At 37.1% G+C, this 18,978-nt stretch overlaps 1 protein-coding gene across 3 annotated transcripts; it reads left to right on the top strand.

Annotated features, from left to right (window-relative positions):
* Window positions 1-373: 373 nt before the first annotated feature.
* Window positions 374-17,472, top strand: LOC131147612 (serine/threonine-protein phosphatase PP1). Of its 3 annotated transcripts, XR_009134888.1 has the most exons (5): window positions 374-754; window positions 13,941-14,500; window positions 14,572-14,792; window positions 16,340-16,479; window positions 17,177-17,472. XR_009134888.1 is itself a non-coding variant. In XM_058097114.1 (4 exons), exons 1-3 carry the CDS (start codon window positions 547-549, stop codon window positions 14,743-14,745), a joined length of 942 nt encoding a protein of 313 aa, XP_057953097.1. In that variant the 5' UTR covers window positions 374-546; the 3' UTR covers window positions 14,746-14,792; window positions 16,340-17,472. The 3 variants fall into 3 exon arrangements, 2 of the variants coding, with proteins under 2 accessions (XP_057953097.1, XP_057953096.1); XM_058097114.1 differs by having other exon boundaries at window positions 16,340-17,472; XM_058097113.1 differs by lacking the exon at window positions 16,340-16,479 and having other exon boundaries at window positions 390-754.
* The last annotated feature ends 1,506 nt before the right edge of the window (window positions 17,473-18,978 follow it).

Genomic DNA, 18,978 nt, shown 5'->3' on the forward strand with positions numbered 1-18,978 from the left:
GAATCATTTTCTGCCAATTTATACAATTATGAACCATTTTTTTGTTTTATAAATTCAAGGATATTAAATCCTTAATCATTATCTGCTTTTAAGTTATTTTAAATTTCCTTATCCCTTTTATTGCCCCCACAGTAACTAAGTGCTACTGTCATCCACAGAAACTAAGTGCACTATGTGACTTACGTTGCAAGTATCGATATCATATGAGTCATCCCTCCCTTATCTTATTTTCTATAGGAAATATACCTAATTTACCATAAATATGTTATGGGTAAAATTTAATTAATGGTATGTGTATTTTTACCCGAATACAAAAAAAAAAATAAATTATATAAAAAAGAATTCACGAAAAAAAAAAAAAAAAATCATAGAATAGACACCTATGGAGTGAGTCCAAAGACGAAAATTCAAACAGGCCGGAAAGAGGGGAAAGCAGAGAAACTCAGTAGAGGAGGAGACTGCTTCACACCCCTCTCCTCCTCCCTCAGACACCCCTTTTCTGAGGCCGACAACCAGAGCCAGTGCAGGGGATCGATTGATCGCCAAATGGCGCAATCGGGGGGGCAGGGTGTTGTAATGGACCCTGCCGTTCTCGACGACATTATAGGACGCCTGCTGGAGTTCCGGCAGGCGAGGCCCGGTAAGCAGGTTCAGCTTACGGAGAACGAGATCCGCCAGCTCTGTGCCGTCTCCAGGGAAATCTTCCTCCAGCAGCCCATTCTCCTTGAGCTCGAAGCCCCCATTAAGATCTGCGGTATAGTCCTCTCTTTTGATTTTGCTTTTTTTATACGCGCAATGTTTAGTCCGTTGGATTGGGATGCGTGTGCGCGATTTTTCTGTGTTTTGGATTTTAAGAATTGTCAGTTCGATTGTGCTTGATTTGGGTTTTAGGGAAGTGGGTTTCAGCCGTTCAGGAGCAAAATTGATTTTCAGAATGGCAATGCAGGTGCTGGAAGTTTGATTTTTTCGGTGTTTCTGAGACATATGGGGTATCAGACAGCATAGTTTGTATTTGGAGTGATTGATCATTGTTTGCATTTTAGCCTGCTCTTGTGCTGTTTTTAGTGTTGGGAAAAATATTATATATATGAACTAATTCTCACAAGTAAATCAATGGAGTAATGCAAATAATAAATAAAAATGAGACACATAAAATTTAACGTGATTCCCTCAAATGTTGAGGTACGTCCACGGGGCGCGACGGTCTGAATCCACTATGACCAAAATATTGTACAAAGTGAATACAAAAAGCATAAGCCTTACAAATACACAAGTATATAAACAAATGTAGTAAGATGGAAATGTCTCATCAAATATTTTGAACAAAACTCCAAAAAATCAACCAAAATGAGCACAACTAGAAGCTCCCAAAATGCTGATAGTAGAATGCGGCCAGAGTCACACGTAGGAGAGACAAGTAGCACCAGGTTGCTGCAACTGAGACGACGGCTCTGGCGTGAGGAGCTGGGTGAGTGAAAATCCAAAAGAATAGAGAAAGAAAAACGAAGGGGGGTGCAGGCTATTAGCCGTGAAGACTTGAGCTGTTGCAAGAAAAATGGAGAAAAGGAGATGAAAGGGCAGCCAGCTATTGCTGCGCGTGAGGCCTTGGTGCTGAAGGCGTGAGTGCTGCTTCCTTGAGAAGCCAACAAGCATTAAAAAAAAAATCACTTTCCAATTGTTGGGCCCCACAAGGAGGAAAAACCCAACAAATCTCCCCCTTCCAACTTATGGGGACGACTCCACCAATCCGGAAAAAACTCGACACTTTACATGCTTGTCTCTAGACAATGCTTTTGTCATCATATCCGAACCATTATCATCGGTGTGAATTTTGTCCAGCTGCAATAATTTTTTATCTAACACATCCCGAATCCAATGATATCTAACATCAATATGTTTTGACTTTGAATGGAAGATAGAATTCTTGCTCAAATGAATTGCACTTTGGCTATTACAATAAAGAACATACCTTTACTATTCCATCCCCAACTCTTTCAAGAATCTCTTCAATCAAAACAATTCTTTGCAAGCTTCCGTAATGACAATAAACTCGGCTTCCGTAGTAGATAAAGCAATACATTTCTGTAATTTAGATTGTCATGCCGCAACTCCCCCTGAAAAAGTCATCAAAGAACCCGAAGTTGATTTTCTAGAATCAATCTCACCAGCCATGTCGGCATCCGTGAATCCATAGAGCATAGATTTACCATTTCCAAAGCACAAACACATCTTTGAAGTGCCTCTAAGGTATTGGAGAATCCATTTTACCGCTAACCACTGCTCCTTTCACGGATTAGAGAGAAACCGACTAATAACTCCAACAGCGTGAGTTAAATCCGGTCTTGTGCAAATCATTGCATACATTAATGAACCAACGGCCGAAGCATAAGGAATTTTCTTCGTCTCTTCCTTGTCCTTCTCACTTGTAGGACTTTGTTTTGTACTAAGTTTGAAGTGATTGACAAGTGGGCAACCAACGGGTTTTGCTTTATCCATATTGAACCTCTCAAGCACTTTTTCAATGTACCTTTATTGAGACAACCAAATTTGCCATTTTTCACGATCACGAACAATTCTCATGCCAAAAATTTGCTTTGCTGGTCTCAAGTCTTTCATAGCAAAAGACTTGCTCAATTCCAACTTTTACTTGTCAATCTTGGAGGAGTCTTGTCCTACAACAAGCATATCATCAACATAGAGTAAGAGAATAATATAAGTACCATCTGGAAATTTTTTCACAAACACACAATCATCCGAAGTGATTTTTGAGTAACCATGATCAATCATGAAAGAATCAAATTTCTTGTACCATCTCCGTGGGGCTTGCTTCAACCCATACAAACTTTTCTTTAATTTGTACACTAAATTCTCTTTCCCTTTTTGTTTGAAGCCTTCTGGTTGTTTCATGTAAATTTCATTTTCCAAGTCACTATGTAAGAAAACGATTTTGACATCTAATTGCTCAACTTCTAAATTCAAGTATGTTGCCATGCCAAGAACAACACGAATTGATGACATTTTCACACCCGGTGAGAATTTTTCATCAAAGTCAATTCCCTTTTTCTGACCAAAGCCTTTTACCACAAGCCTAGCCTTGTACCGAAGATTCTTTCCATCATTTTTCAACTTAAACATCCATTTGTTTTTCAAAGCTTTCTTTACAGGAGGAAGTTTAACCAAATCATAAGTGTGATTGTCAACTACATACTTCATTTCCTCGTGCACAGCCTCCATCCATTCAATTTTATTTTCATGGTTCATGGCTTCTTGATTGCTTTCGGACTCCCCTTGATCTGTTAGAGTAACATAGTTACTTGATGGATATTTAGTTGAAGGTCTTGACTCTCTTGAAGACCTTCTCAACAGAGCTTGCTCTTGAACTTGTTGCTCCCCCTCATTTTCATCTTCAACATCACTAGGAATTTCATCATTTCCAACATCTTCTAGAGGTGGAAGAACATTTTCCATATTTTCATCATGTGCCAAAGGTGGAGAAGGTGACTCTAAGTCAACAAAATCATTCCCATTAGATCGTGGTTGCTCAACTGTGCCAAAATCTTCAATTGTTTGATCTTCAAAAAATACAACATCTCGGCTTCTAACAATTTTCTATTCAATGGGATTCCACAATCTATATCCAAATTCATCATGTCTATAGCCAAGAAAAATACATTGTATTGTCTTGTCATCAAGTTTGGATCTTTCATCTTTTGGAATGTGAACAAATGCACGACAACCAAACACTTTCAAGTGATCATAAGTGACATCGTTACCTTTCTAAATTTTTTCAGGAACTTCACCAAGGAGTTGAAGGAGACAAATTAATCAAGTCCGCTGCCGTCCTTATTGCTTCACCCCAAAATGATTTTGGCAACTTCACATGAGAGAGCATACATCTCATTCTCTCCAGTATGGTGCGATTCATCCTTTCGGCAATTCCATTTTGTTGAGGGGTTTTCTTGGCGGTCTTTTGATGTCTAATGCCTTGGCTATAACAATATGCATCAAATGGGCCAATGTAGTCTCCACCATTATCCGAGCGCACACATTTCACCTTCTTTCCAGTCTCTCTTTCAACTTTAACCTGAAAATGCTTAAACACATCTAAAACTTGATCTTTAGTTTTCAAAGTGTAAGCCCAAACTTTTCTTGAACAATCATCAATAAAAGTAACAAAATAAAGTGCACCATCATGAGATTTAACTTTCAATGGACCACATACATCGAAATGTATCAAATCTAGAATATTAGATTTTTTAATAACAAACTTTGTATGAAAATGAGTTCTATGTTGCTTACCGGCTAAACAATGAACACAAGCTTTAAGAGGAGTACCTTTCATCCTGGGTAGAAGCTTCTTTTTGAACAAAAACTGCATTCCTTTTTCACTCATGTGCCCAAGCTGTTTATGCCACAAATCGGTGGAAGAGTGACTCTCAATTGCATTCACAACACCATTACCAATTTTACCTTGCATCATGTAAAGTATACTAGTCTTCTTGCCTTTAGCCACCACCAAATTACCCTTTGTGAGCTTCCATTTTTCATAACCAAAATGTTTGTCAAACCCTTCATCATCAAGTTTTCTGATAGATATCAAATTTAGTCGAATATCGGGTACATGTCTCACATCTTTGAGCACCAATTTGCATTCCAGATTTGTTTCCAAACAAACATTTCCCATGCCAACAATTTTTGATAAACCTTCATTTCCCATCTGAGCAACTCCATAATTTCCTTTGGAATAAGAAGTGAAGAAATCTTCATGAGAAGTGACATGGAATGACGCACCAGAATCAATAATCCAATCAGTTTCTTGTCTTGTCAAATTAATATAACTTTCATCACAAACAACCATAAAATCAGCATCAGATGCAACTGAAGTTGTGTCTTCATGTTTTTTCTCAAAATTTTTCTCTTTATTTTGCTCCTTGAATTTCAATTTTTTACACTCCCGCTTCATATGCCCCTTTTTATGACAATACTGACACTCAATATCTTTTTTCGAAACTAAGCTGGACTGGCCTCTTGATTTTTCATTGTGGTGAGAATATCTGCTTTTGCTTCTGCCTTTGCCCCGATTTTCTGTCACAAGTGCCTCTGAATGAGAAGAGCCAACTAATTTTCTTCTAATTTCTTCATTTAACAAACTGCTAGTTACTTGGTTCATAGTAACAATTCCATCGGGAGCCGCATTACTAACTGTCACAACCAAAGTCTCCCAACTTTCCGACAAAGAGTTAAGAAGCATTAAGGCCTGCAATTCATCATTCAAATGCTCGGTAATAAGACCACCATCTTTATATTTCAAATTCACCAATTTTCGAAAAATAAAGACTTTATTTGTAGCCGACTTTCTATCATAAAGACCCTCTAATTTTTTCCACAATTCATCTGCCGAAGTTTCGGTAGAAATATGATGAAAAACACTATCATCAATCCATTGCCAGATGACACCAATGGTTTTTCTATTAAGCCTATTTCACTCATCATTACTCGTGTCTTTAGGCTTTCGGCTATCACCTTCAATAGGTCCATCCAAATCTTTGCAAAATAAAAGATTTTGTATTTTTGTTTTCCAAGTTACCTAATTGCTTCCATTGAAACTAATCATACAACCAACATTACCATCCCTGATTTACACAAATTTAATGCGTACAAATAACACGGCTTTGATACTAGTGTTGGGTGGTCACGGGCCTTCTCAACCCCAAAAGCTAGCTCATGGGGTGAGACTTTCCCTCACACTTAATAATTGACTACCAAGCCCCTTCCACAACTGATGTGGGACAATCCCAACAATCTCCCCCTCACACATCGGACTACAAACTCCTCACAAATTGAGATCGGGCTCCAAACTCCGCACGAATTGGGCTCACCAAATTGGCAGCACCACATGCCCAACATCCCAAGGAGAAACCATGGGCTCTGATACCACTTGTTGGGAAAAATATTATATATATGAACTAATTCCCACAAGTATTGATGTGGGACAACCCTAACAATCTTCCCCTCACACATCGGACTACAAACTCCTCACGAATTTTGATCGGGCTCCAAACTCCGCACGAATTGGGCTCACCAAATTGGCAGCATCACATGCCCAGCATCCCAAGGAGAAACCATGGGTTTTGATACCAGTTGTTGGGAAAAATATTATATATATGAACTAATTCCCACAAGTAAATCAATGGAGTAATGCAACTAATAAATAAAAATGAGACACACAAAATTTAACATGGTTCCCTCAAATGTTGAGGTTCATCCACGGGGTATGGCGGTCCAAATCCACTATCACCAAAATGTTGTACAAAGTGGATACAAAAGGCATAAGTCTTACAAATACACAAGAGTGTATAAACAAATGTAGCAAGATGGAAATGCCTCACCAAATATTTTGAACAAAGCTCCAAACCAACCAAAATGAGCACAACCAAAAGCTCCCAAACTGCCGATAGTAGAACGCAGCTGGAGTCACACGTAGGAGAGACAAGTAGCAGCAGGTTGCTGCAACTGAGAAGACGGCTCTGGCGTGAGGAGCTGGGTGAGTGAAAATCCAAAAGAATAGAGAAAGAAAAATGAAGGGGGGTGCAGGCTACTAGCCATGAAGACTTGAGCTGCTGCAAGAAAAATGGAGAAAAGGAGATGAAGGGGCGGCCAGCAATTGCTGCGCGTGATGCCTTGGTGCTGAAGGCGTGAGTGCTGCTTCCTTGAGAAGTCAACAAGCATTAAAATAAAGCCACTTTCCAATTGTTGGGCCCCACAAGGAGGGAAAACCCAACATTTAGCTCTACTTCTACTCCCTTTTTATTTTCTGAAAAGTTGTTTATATAGAATCAATTAGAAGGGGAACTTTTTCTTGCTTTTATTTGTCCGATCATTTTTACTTATGATTTGATTGATGATGTGCGGTTGGACACGATTCTGATAGCCTCTGTTTACTATGTACTCTTGTCTTTGTTGGTTTTATGATACGAGGGAATGAGTTAGATGACGTTCATTGCATCCTGTTTGTTAATAATAGAATACCATCTGAATTGCAACTGTGGGATTCAAATGAAAAAGGATCATTTTTTTCCATTCACTTGGATTGCTTTTATTTGTGAACTGGGGAAAAAGAAGGTTAAGAAATTTTATCAAAGTCTAACCCATAATTGAAATTTTTTTACGTAGGCTTATGCAGTAAAACAGGCCTATCAATACCACAAATTATGGCCCTTATACTAAAGTTGTTGTGGCATTGCAAATTGTGAAGCGGGTTCTGATTGGTTGGTTCTGCCACATGTTGTAGGCCAAGCATACATAAAAATTCTTCCTATTAGCAGATTATGGTAGATAGAGCCTTCGCTTATATTAGTGGAGAAGTTGGATACTAATTGTACCCCTTTTGTCATTAAGGGAACTTCATTGATTCCTTTTTATATAAAATTAGTGTGTTTCAATCAATGATTAATACCCTCATAACAAAGTCGTGGATTATCCAGAGAATGGCTAATTGGGAATATTGGATTTGTGATTGGATTATAGTATGTTGTTTGGTTTCTCTTTATGATACTTTCATGAGTGGTTTCTACTTTTTAGATGAATTTGGAACCCAGGGTACATACAGTCATTGGAAAATAAAATCTAGGATCCTTGATTGTTGAAAGAGTTTAAACTATTGATAATTAGTGACTGTTTTAGAGATGGTTAGGTAGCAGGAGCTATCACAGAGGAGGCATTAAGGGGCATCTTTGGAAGATAATTGTTAGACATCTGTGGCATTAGGTGAAGAGAAGGTGAACCTGTTTACCATCTTGTAAGGGTATGAGTGTTCATTAGCTGGTTATTGAAGAGAAAGAGAGAGAGCTTTACTGAGTGATATGTTTATTAGAGGTTTCACCACAACAAGGCAAAAAAGTGGGGATTCATTAAGAGGCATTATGTTTATACATATTTCCATGAGATTGTTCTGCTGTTGTAGGATTAAGAGAGGTGGTGGGTCTTGCAGTGAGAATTTCAATAGGTCCATAATATGCCTGTGACAGTTTCATAGGAGCTGTTTGTAGGACAAATAATTCTAAGATAATAAAAATTCTTAAGATATAGTAAACTGACCTAGATTCTTTTTGGAGCAAAAGAATCAATCTATGAGAAACTAAGGTTATGTTTGGCTCGTGAAATAGCTATTCTTTAGAATAAGATGGAATACAATGAGAAACTTGGGAGTAGAGGGAATAATAAAGAGATAGACATTCCCATGGTGAATTTGGGAGTAGTTATTCCTTATCTATTCCTTATTATGAACTCATAAAAAGTTTCACATTGATATTTACGGTAACAACATAATTTCTTGTATAACTAATTATAACTGACATATTATAACTAATCTAGTCCTAGGCATAAGCATTCCGTGAACTAAACATAACCTAAAGAGATTGTCTAATTTAGACACCAAGTACAGCCACTTTTTACCCTCAATCAATCTTGTAGCCTCAAGAGGAAATTCTCTATTCTTGACAGCAGCCTATATCTAAATATAACCTAGAAAAGAAATCAGGACAGCTATTAAATCTCCCTGTGCACTTTTTTTCATCGACACTCAGAGAAGCAGCTCATCAATCTTCTAAAATGTTAAGCCATCTTCCTTAATTTCCCAGGCCGTTCTTCTGCCTTTTGAAAACACATTACCCATCATTTTTTAGAATCATCAATTCAGTTTCTGCCTTGCAAATCTTCAAGTCATTATTTTATTTTCTATATGCAACCCAAATTTATCTAGACCTTTGATGAATTGTATCATTGTAAAAAATATATAAGCTGAAACAAGCAAATTTGAATTGAGGCTGTTTTGGCCTCCAATTAGTTGTAGCTGTGCTGCTAGTTTAATGCAGCTAAAAGATATAGGCTTTGATGGTTAACCTGCATGTTGCTGCATAGCCTGTTTATGTTTTTTGTGTGCTAGATCCATTGGCCAAGGCCACATCAGATGGCTCGAATGAGTTTGTCCGACTAGTTTCCAAGGTTTCTTTTTGACCTGTTGTTCTTGTGTAGATTTGACATGATGGTTATCAAGGCTGTTTTTGGATTTTAATATTTTATGCATAGTGGATGATTATCCAATGTTTTGAAGTGAAGTTAAAGATTTTGAGGTAAGCATTTCAAGGATAAAGGTCCTTCAAATACTGTCGAGCAAAGTGCCAGTATTGGACAACATTGGAATGAAAGTGGTTTCTTGTGCAAAATTACTTCTAAGCTTACGTGCTATAACTTTTTGGGAAATGATCTTCGATTAAAATAAATGTTGGAGGAAGCTTCAACAACCAACTTCCTTCTGAAGTGATTTTAGGTTCAAAAATCAATTTGTAGCTCCAAGAATGTGACTGACCAAGTTGTTGAGGATAGCCTAAAATATTTTTTGCTCTAAAAAATTACCTTTGATTTGAAAGACATCTCTAATGGATCTTGAGTATGATCACATGACTGTTGCATATGGCACGTGGATTGGGTTCCTAATGGTTACACAATAATGGAAGACTAACCACACAAAGAAGCAGAATCTTGGGGGTGGGGGTGGGGGTGGTGGTGGAGGGGTGGTTACTGGTACCTAGTTCCTTGGCTCTGGTTTCAGTTAGAGGAGTTGAAGGCAGTAGGTTTTGTGGTAAAGCCATGCAATGCAACAATGTAAACTCCATAATGTCATCCTGAGGTTATAGATGATTGTGGATTGTTCCCAACCTTTGAACAATTGGTTGGTTGGGATTGGTATGCAGGGTATAGAATGTGTATGGTGTATAATGCTTGTAAGTTTACTATTGCTCAAGGTCTTGTGCTTGGTGGGTTGTGCTCCATATGGACACGCATGCCATTATCCTTTTGGATAGTGTATTTAGAACTTCGTGCTTGAATGAACAAAATGCCATCCATTTGTCATTTGTCAAAACAAATTCAGGCAGAGATCACATTGATCACATTCTAGTGAAGTTCTTTCTCAAAGATTTTTGTTACCTCATATAAGGGGTTACATTGGTGCATTGTTGACATTATTATCATTCCTCCAAGGATATAATATTCTTCTTTAGAGATATTTTTCTTGCAAATTATCCCATTAGGAAATGCTATTTTGGTTTCAATGTATTTGACTTGTCTTGGGGAAATGCGCAAGTCTTCCTAGCGTGGGTAGACCTAGGACATGTTGGCAAGGAGGTAGCACATAGCCCAAACCAACTTCAGAGCAGCTTGCTGGGGGAAAAGATCAAGGATAGGTGGGTAAGGAAGTAGTGCACATTCCAAATCCACTTTCTAGCAGCTTAATGGGGGCAAATAATTGAGGCAGTTTGGTGAAGAGGTATTAGATGGGCCAAATCCACTTCAAAGCAGCTTGTTGGGCAAAAAGATCTAGGGTAGGTCAATAAAGAGGCAACTCATGGCCCAAATTCACTTCAGACCAACTTGGTGGGGAGAAAAACTTGGGTTAGGTAAGTAAGAGGTAGCACATGGTTTGATTAGCAAGAGAAAAAGCCTAGGACAGACCATTAAGGAGTGTCGCAGTGTTCCATGTGGCGCCCTATGGGAAAAAATTATAAAAATGTAAGGTTTTACTGTAATACTAGTTATTCTACCATTTTTAATTATAAATTCAAGAGGCTAACCTAATCGGACTAAAAAAGGGTACATGTCTGTTTGTTTTTTTAGAGCATGAGTTCGGGAGAACAATTATGCATGGGAAAGCCACTGGAGATTGTAGCATTTCTGTAATGGTCACTCCATGAATGATGCTTGGTGAACGCATAGGTTTTGCCTTGCCTTAATACGATGATCCTTCAATCAAACACTTCTGAGTTTTTTAACCAGATATTGAAATGCTAATTCACCTTACCATCTTGCAGCACTCTTGGCCAAATGAATATAGATTCCCCCACCAAAGGAGTGTCTTTCAGGTTCTCACTATAGTCTCATTGAAGAGGATCTATCATCACATTGATAAGATTTATGCTAGCAGATAGCACATAAAAGAAATGCAGCCAAAAAGGTTTATTATTCTTTCCTTTTAAATATTGATTCATCCTATCACCCCACCAGCATTCCTTGTTGAATAAATGAGATTTCTCTCACCTTGGGAGTATCCTTGGGGCTGGCACTACAGCACCCTGGGAGAGGCTCTGTGGACAGATTGATTAATTATTATTTACCATCATAATCATGCATAATATCATATTGACATTAAAATTAAATACTATAACAGTATAACATAAAGCAAAAAAAATAGTAAGGTAGTTAGGAACCCCTTTTTGGTGTATTTGGACTTTATAGTCGAGCCCATTACAATGTTGGAGACTTTGCTACTGTTAAAGCCTCTAACCATCATTGGATTTGATAAAAATAGACCATTATTTACCAAATGGGGCCTCCCAGGCACTCGTGGGTGGCTCCTATGTCTTGTGTTGCATTTTTGCAATTTTGGTGCTATTTTGATTTTGAAATGTTTGTTGCATTAAGTTGGACTTTCCCAACAGTTCCAAGCCAGTCCAAGTGATTTCTAGGATTTATGGGCCTCTCCGGCACTTTAGAAGCGGCTAATTGATTTTTGGTTAATTTTATGGTTTGGCTCAATTTTTAGGGTTTCTCAGTTTTCAGCAGACCTCTTTGATACCTCTTGATTTTGAAAGAACTCTCCTGAAACTTCCAAGGTAGCTTCATTTTTTAATATTATTTTTCAAAATTATGTTGCAACTTAAAGAGTTTTGTGTATTTTTTTTTTGTTGATTTTTCTTGTTTTTCCAAATTTGTTTCTTGAATTTCAAGTCTTAATTTTTATGACCTTTTTATACCTTTTTGAGTTTTTCTTGCACTCTGAATTTTTGTAGAATTTTATATGAATTATTGAATTCTTTTGAAATTTCTCTCAATTCTTCATTTTTCTTTTTAAATTTTAATTCCTAAATATTTGTGCTTTTATTGAGATTTTTTTGTAACATTTAAAATTTTTTCTTTTTCTGAATTTCTGGTTTTTGTTTTTTATTATCTATTTTGAAAATTGAAATTTGAGTTTTTTGTTTTGATTTTTAGATGATAATCATGATAATAAGGAGGTGGAGGAGGAGGCATAGGGGCCTTTACCCCTTTCTAAATAAGGGTTACAAAACTCTATTTCTTTTTCAAAGTCATTTTTTTTTCTTCTTTTTCTGTTTTTTTGGTTTTTATTATAATAATAATGATTGTAACAACAAGAAGAACAACAGACTTGGGTGAAGTAAACTGTTCTTATCTGTTTGCTATGTGCAGGGGAAGGGGGTTTTCGTGGTGTCTAGGGGAAGGGGGCTCAAATTATTTGTGCACCGCAATTCACAATGGGGCTGGGAATTGTGAGGCCTCGGCAATGACTTGTGCAGTAAATGGGGGGCTTTTATTGCCAAAAATTGAGGGCATGTTTTGAACACAGTTGGGGCTGAGTTGGTAGAGTTGGGGCCCCAGAAAGATAGTTGAAAATTCTGCAAAAATCCGAGTGAATAAAAAAATTTGGAAGAAAAATCCTAAATAAATGAAAAAGTCTTGATATTTTCAAAATTAGCCCCAAATCACTCTGGTGTTTTTTGGTCTTCTTTAGGTCGTCGAGAAGGCCTAGGAAAAGGTATAGGATAGAGAAATTACAGGAAAATGCAAATAAATAAAGATAATGGAAGAGAGAGATGCCAGGCCATCCCCAGAGATCATGGGTTGCATCAATTCACTTCATATTATTGTTAGAGGATGAAATAGAGTGAGAGAGAACATGAAGAAAAACAATGGAAGATAGGAAGAGAGAGAAAAAAGAAAAGAATTTCTAGAAGACTACCCCGGGCCAACAATGGAAACCTTGGGTCACCACTATTTACTTTGTGTTGCCACTAGAGAGTGAAATGGAGAAAGAAAATGCAGAGAGAAGCCCAGAAAGGTGAAAATAAAGGACGAGAGAAAAAAAGGGGAGGAAAAGGAGGCATGCCTCTCCAAAGTACTCTTGGCTAGTCCCCAACAATACTGGCCACCCTGGCTCACTTTGAGTTACCATCAAAGACAAAAGTGAGGAGAGAGAAATAGGGGGAGCGAGAAAATAAGATAAGAGGAGAGAGAAATATAGAGATGGGAGCACCAAGGCTAAAAATATGGCTCCAAATACAATAAAAGAAACCTCAAGGTTGACTGTTAGAGCTAGCCTAGACAAAATTTAGTTCTGAAAAGGAGGCAGTGCGTGGCCCTGACTCCCACTAGGGCAGCCTAGGACAGCTTGGTTGTGGTGTGCAAGGCTCAGTTGTGCTCACAGCAGATGGTTTTGTATGGCAACAACTTACAAAATCTTAATGTTATGTTCGGTTTGCAAAATTGTATAGGGTGGGGATGGAATAACTATCATAAATGATTATTATAGTTTGAGAGAAAACAAGAAAAGAAAAAAAACGATGTAAATTCTGAGGTAAATGACCATGCAAAAGTTGGTTTTTTTTTCCAACCATCATGGAATAGCATGAGAAACATTTGTTTAATGAAATTTGTCAAATGTAATTCCTTGCCTATTCCATGCTGGAATAATACTAACTTTTATATGGCCATTTTCTTTAACATAACACAGCCTTAATCATCAAAATATTATATTTATTTATAATGACTATTCAATTCCTTTTTATGCCCCTTGTTCTGCTTTCTGAACTTGAATCTAACATAGTTGTGTATTGAGCAAACTAATAACCTAAAATTACCCTATTGCAAGACCGTGTCTATTGTCAAGCTAGCATGGCAAATGAGCCATTTAACCATGTTTATGGTGGCATTAATTGAAGACTTTTTGTGAAACTTTAAACCTTGTAACGATTTTATGTTCCTTTTGCTGCATATTTGATTTGATGTGTATTTTTTAATACTGCATTTATTTCCATGGACTAATCTGTGCGCATCCGCTTCCCCCAACCCAAATTCTGGATTTCCAGGTGACGTTCATGGGCAATATGGCGATCTTTTGCGGCTTTTTGAATATGGGGGGTTTCCCCCTCAAGCCAATTATTTATTCCTAGGGGACTATGTGGACCGGGGCAAGCAAAGCTTGGAGACAATATGCCTTCTACTAGCCTACAAAATTAAGTACCCGGAAAATTTCTTTCTTTTAAGAGGAAATCATGAGAGTGCTTCTATTAATCGGATTTATGGATTTTATGATGAGTGTAAACGGAGGTTCAATGTGAGAATTTGGAAACTCTTTGCTGATTGTTTCAATTGCCTCCCTGTGGCTGCTCTCATAGATGAAAAAATATTGTGCATGCATGGTGGCCTTTCCCCTGATTTAGCAAATTTGGATCAAATAAGGAACTTACCCCGTCCAGCTGATGTTCCAGACTCTGGTTTGCTCTGTGATTTACTTTGGTCTGATCCTGGTAGAGATGTCAAAGGTTGGGGCATGAATGATAGGGGCGTCTCATATACCTTTGGTCCTGATAAAGTGTCAGAATTTTTAACAAAGCATGATATGGACCTTATTTGTCGTGCCCATCAGGTTATTGATTATTTGCTTCTTGATTCATTCTTTATTACTCATACAACTTACCAGGCGGTTCATTTTTTCAGGTTGTAGAGGATGGATATGAATTCTTTGCCAACAGACAACTTGTTACGATATTCTCTGCACCTAACTATTGTGGTGAATTTGATAATGCTGGTGCAATGATGAGTGTGGATGAAAGCTTAATGTGTTCTTTCCAAATTTTAAAGCCAGCAGATAAAAAATCAAAATTTATGTGAACACCAGGATATTAAGATGCAGTTTTGACTTCTCTAGGATTTCTAAGGTCAGTTTCATGCCATAATACCCTTTGTTCCATTATTTAGTTATATCTATATATTGTCATGGTGGTTTTTGTTTTCTTTCTAGCTTTTCTAGTGCTTTTGACTGATTGAAGTGTTTCCCTTTATGTATTAAATACTGACGCAAGCATCATTTTTGTTATTTTGTTTAAAAAATGCTGGTACTTGTTTCTTATGAATAGCACTGTTCATGGGTAAGGTGAGGTTGATCTTGAACCTAAAACTCCCATTTATCCCAACCTATTGGTTATTTACAAATGCCTAACCTACCTTGTGAGCGTGAGCTTTGACTTGATCGTAAGTTTGTGTTCAAGTCACGAAAAAAGTATCCCCAATTGTGGAGATAAGATTGCATGCTGCATGCCATCCTCAAACCCTCAATATAGTGTGTAGTCCTCTACACTGGGTGCAAATTTTTTTTCTGACTGACCATATCTGGCAAACTTCGTAAAGCTGATGGGGTTGAGTTAAAATTAAGCTGTTGACCAAATATTGGATGGGCAGCTGGCCAGGTTGGCCAGAGACCAATTCAGCTAACAAAAAGAACAAATAGCAATCAGGATCATCATGTTGCTGTTAATTTCCCAGCTAGTAGGGAAACTTTTCACTTGGCAACCTGAGCGAGATTTCTTTTAGATAAATAGTTCATGATAATCAAAACTTGCCTTATCATCTGCTTGCTTAGAAAACTGGGGAAAGGCAAACAAATTGGGATCACGGTGATATTGTTTTGGTTTTTCAAAAGTGAACAGCTCTGAGGAAAGGCAGTCAACTTTTTGCTTGTCAAAACATAAAAATCTTCCTGTGGGAAACTGCGCAAAATTCTATTTTAAAACACAGTACAATTGGGCTCAAAACCAGCAAGGTAGTGAAGGGTTTGGTTGCCCAGCTGGGACTTGTATTTTCCAGAATGTTTTCATGTATAGAATTAGCTCAAATGGAAAATAAAAAATCTCATACTTCAGCATATTACTATGTAAAACTTTCTTCAAGTTCTAATGGTTTGCAAATGACAGAAACCCTATCTTTTGCGATTTTTAAGGCCCAAGTTTAGAGAAAATCAATCTAAGCTTTCCAGTTTCCCTTTAACTTTTGAAATCCAGGTTTCTGAGGACTTTATGGTTGCTGGGAGAATTGAGGACGCAACTTAGTGAGGGAGAATGGTGGTAGGGAGTGTGTCTGCAAGATAAGTTTTCTTTAATGTTAGTTGGGTCGATTATTTGACTGCATTTCCACCTCAATCTGCTAATTGACTCAGCAATTTATATATTCCAAATTTACCTCCTATCTTCTAAATTATTGTGTAAGTCAACATGAGTAGGTTTGACTTAATGCTGTTTTGTGGGTAGTAAGTATCCTTACTTGAACATCTGTGAGAATTTTGTGACAATGTGACTTTGGGGTTACTACTACTGTTACTAGCAATGACATACTCTTGTGCCATTTAATTTGTGTGTGGCGTAAGTGTTATTACACTGTTTTGCATATCCAACTTATTTCATGCCATTGTTTTGCATCCTTGTTTGTACAGCTGATTGGGGAAAGATCTTCCCTTATTTTTCTTTGGAAAGGATCAAGGAGAAGTTTAGTATCATTTGGTTGGTTGGTTCAATGGATTAACGTGAAGAACTTTTAAGCATCACTTGGATTAAGGTGCATTCTTTTCGAAGGGTGAGAATGGTCTTGGTATTGAATCAGACACTGTTTTATAAGGCCACCTAAGTAAATGACTTAGGGCTTTTTTTTACTTTATAGATCTCCTATTTGTAGAAATATTTCTTTCTTCATTTTCTATTTTTAGCCATTTGTTCTGATAACATTTTATATTGGCCGTTATAAAATTGATTACCGCTTCTATGTCTATTATTTATGGAAGATTCTCTGGATCATCTCTTCCTTTAAAGCATTTGGTCCCTCTTCGGCTTGGTTTTCTTCTAGAAACATCTTCCCTGGTATTATCCAGGCTGAGGCTGAAACTTTTCATATGCCATAGTCTGAAGCTTGCACACAGGGAGAGGGGAAGGGACAGTATCAATTGAAATGTTTATCCTGTGCGGCATTGGAATCTTTGGACTTGAAAAGAACTCTATTAATTTTGGAATACCAAGTTTGTACTGGTTTTTGTTGAAATCCACGCAAATTCAAATAAATGTTCTTGAGGACCCAAACCTGGCATTAAGGCTTTTCAACTGGCTTATGGTTGCCAACCTCCAATTATAGCGGGAAGTTGGTTTCTAGAATGCCTTCAGAATTTCTTCTAATGTTTTAATCTAGTTCTATGTTCTTGTTCTTAATTGTGCATATTTCCTTGGTCATCATCACTGTTACATACAGTTGACCTCCATCCCTCTCTCTATATCTGCTGCAGCTAGCCCGATGACATGTGGAATGAAAATGAAGATGCTCGTTTCTGAGATTTGTCGAACTCGAGTAGAGGAATACTTGTACCCTTCCATTATTTGTCCATTTTGTTTGTTTGCTTGTTTGGAAGTATTGGGTTACACGGGAGTTTTGGGACTGACTTTGGAGGCAACTGTGTTACTTATTTTGTTTTCCTCAAAGAAATTTTATCACGGAAATAGTAGTGTCTGTGTAATAACATTTGGTTCTGTAAATGACCATGAACCCTGTAGAATATGAACGCACTGATTCATTTCTCCTGTACCTTCATAGCCATTTGATTGTATGTGAAACTTGCACTGGCTACTGGTTTTAGAGTCATGCCATATAACACCCTTGTCATTAAGCACTTTCCCCCATTTGTAGTTCAACTGGACTCTATTTGAGTTCAGGCTGTTTAAGTTTTGAGCTTCGCAAAAGCTTGATCAAGCTTGTACTAAGGTCATTTGCCTCGAAATTTGTTTTTGAGTTGAAATTTTATTTGAAGGTAACAATTTTTTTGTTCACTTCAAATCTATAGTCCGAAATATAGTGAAGTTTTTTGTGAAATAATTTCATTGATTTAGAAAATAAATTCGATAAGATCTTGGTTTTTGATGGGTAAAGGCTGTTATTTTGACGTGTTGGTTGAGGGTGTCCAAAAAGCTTAGGATACCATCGTGTAAAAAATATATGTAGTAATTTTTTTAGAAGTGATCATTAGCAAACATAGAGTTTTTAATATTCACAAACTATTAATAATGCAATAGTATTTAATGACAATTTGTACGACTTTGAATGACCATTGAGTAAAATGAGCAAATTTAGCATTTGCATAAGGTGCATGACAACTCCTATTATAAATTTAGTGCCCGTTTTGCTGTCTTTCCAATGATTTGAGTTTTGCTTCCCATGAAGACCTTTGCACCATTTTTTTGCATTATGATTCATTCTTTCTCCTTGACCAAGTACATATAAGTGAAGGGGGAAAATGCAAATAAATGAGATACAGGGAGATGAAAAAAATTAGAGAAGAATGATTTGGGTAAGAGGAAAGGGCAATAAAGCAGGAATGCACTTTTATCTAAAATTGAAGACCTCTCAAATAGTAGGGCAAAAGTTTTATGCTTTGAAGAGTAGTATAATTATTATTTATATTGTATAAACAATAGCACATATATTTTATACATTTTTAATATTATTTCATTAACCAAAAGTCGGTTCACTAGTCTATAGTCATTAGTCGATTAGAATGAAAGTGGTTGCTTTACTTTTGTTGCCTTTGTTGTTAGGGTTTGTTGCAGTTGCTGTCAATGGTCACACTACACCGGAGAGTCATTTTATCAATATACCCACTGTTATAAAATAATATAGGAATAAATAAATGTGGATAATCAGAAAGTAATGAAGACAAGCAAAATAAAAAAATAAATAATAAATAAAAGTGAGACTGAATTTACGTGGTTTGGTTTATACCTACTTCCTAGGCAGATAGGATTTGAAATTTACTATTTTAAGAGGAATTACAAAATATATCTAACTTTTATACAAATATCTCACCTTCTTATCTTACAAAATATCTCACTTTCTATTTTCTCTCCTACTTATTTCTTCTCTATTTTCTGCACGCTCAATATTCTGCACTTTGTATTTTTGCACTCTGCACTCTTCGTTTTTCCTCTCCTTATCTCAATCAAGTGATTCCCCTTATATAGCCATGAGAGGAGTAAGTGGGTTTGTCTGATAATAATAATGATTCACATGCATGGGAAACATGAGGGAGATGGGGCA

This window comes from Malania oleifera, chromosome 2 (assembly GCF_029873635.1).
Source record: "Malania oleifera isolate guangnan ecotype guangnan chromosome 2, ASM2987363v1, whole genome shotgun sequence".
Lineage (NCBI taxonomy): Eukaryota > Viridiplantae > Streptophyta > Magnoliopsida > Santalales > Ximeniaceae > Malania > Malania oleifera.

Excerpts from the sequence above, each read along its gene's own strand:
- LOC131147612 (XM_058097114.1), top strand. The coding sequence starts at position 547 with ATGGCGCAATCGGGGGGGCAGGGTGTTGTAATGGACCCTGCCGTTCTC. Across the intron at positions 755-13,940 it reads AGCCCCCATTAAGATCTGCG|GTGACGTTCATGGGCAATAT; the intron begins GTATAGTCCTCT and ends CTGGATTTCCAG. Across the intron at positions 14,501-14,571 it reads TTATTTGTCGTGCCCATCAG|GTTGTAGAGGATGGATATGA; the intron begins GTTATTGATTAT and ends TCATTTTTTCAG.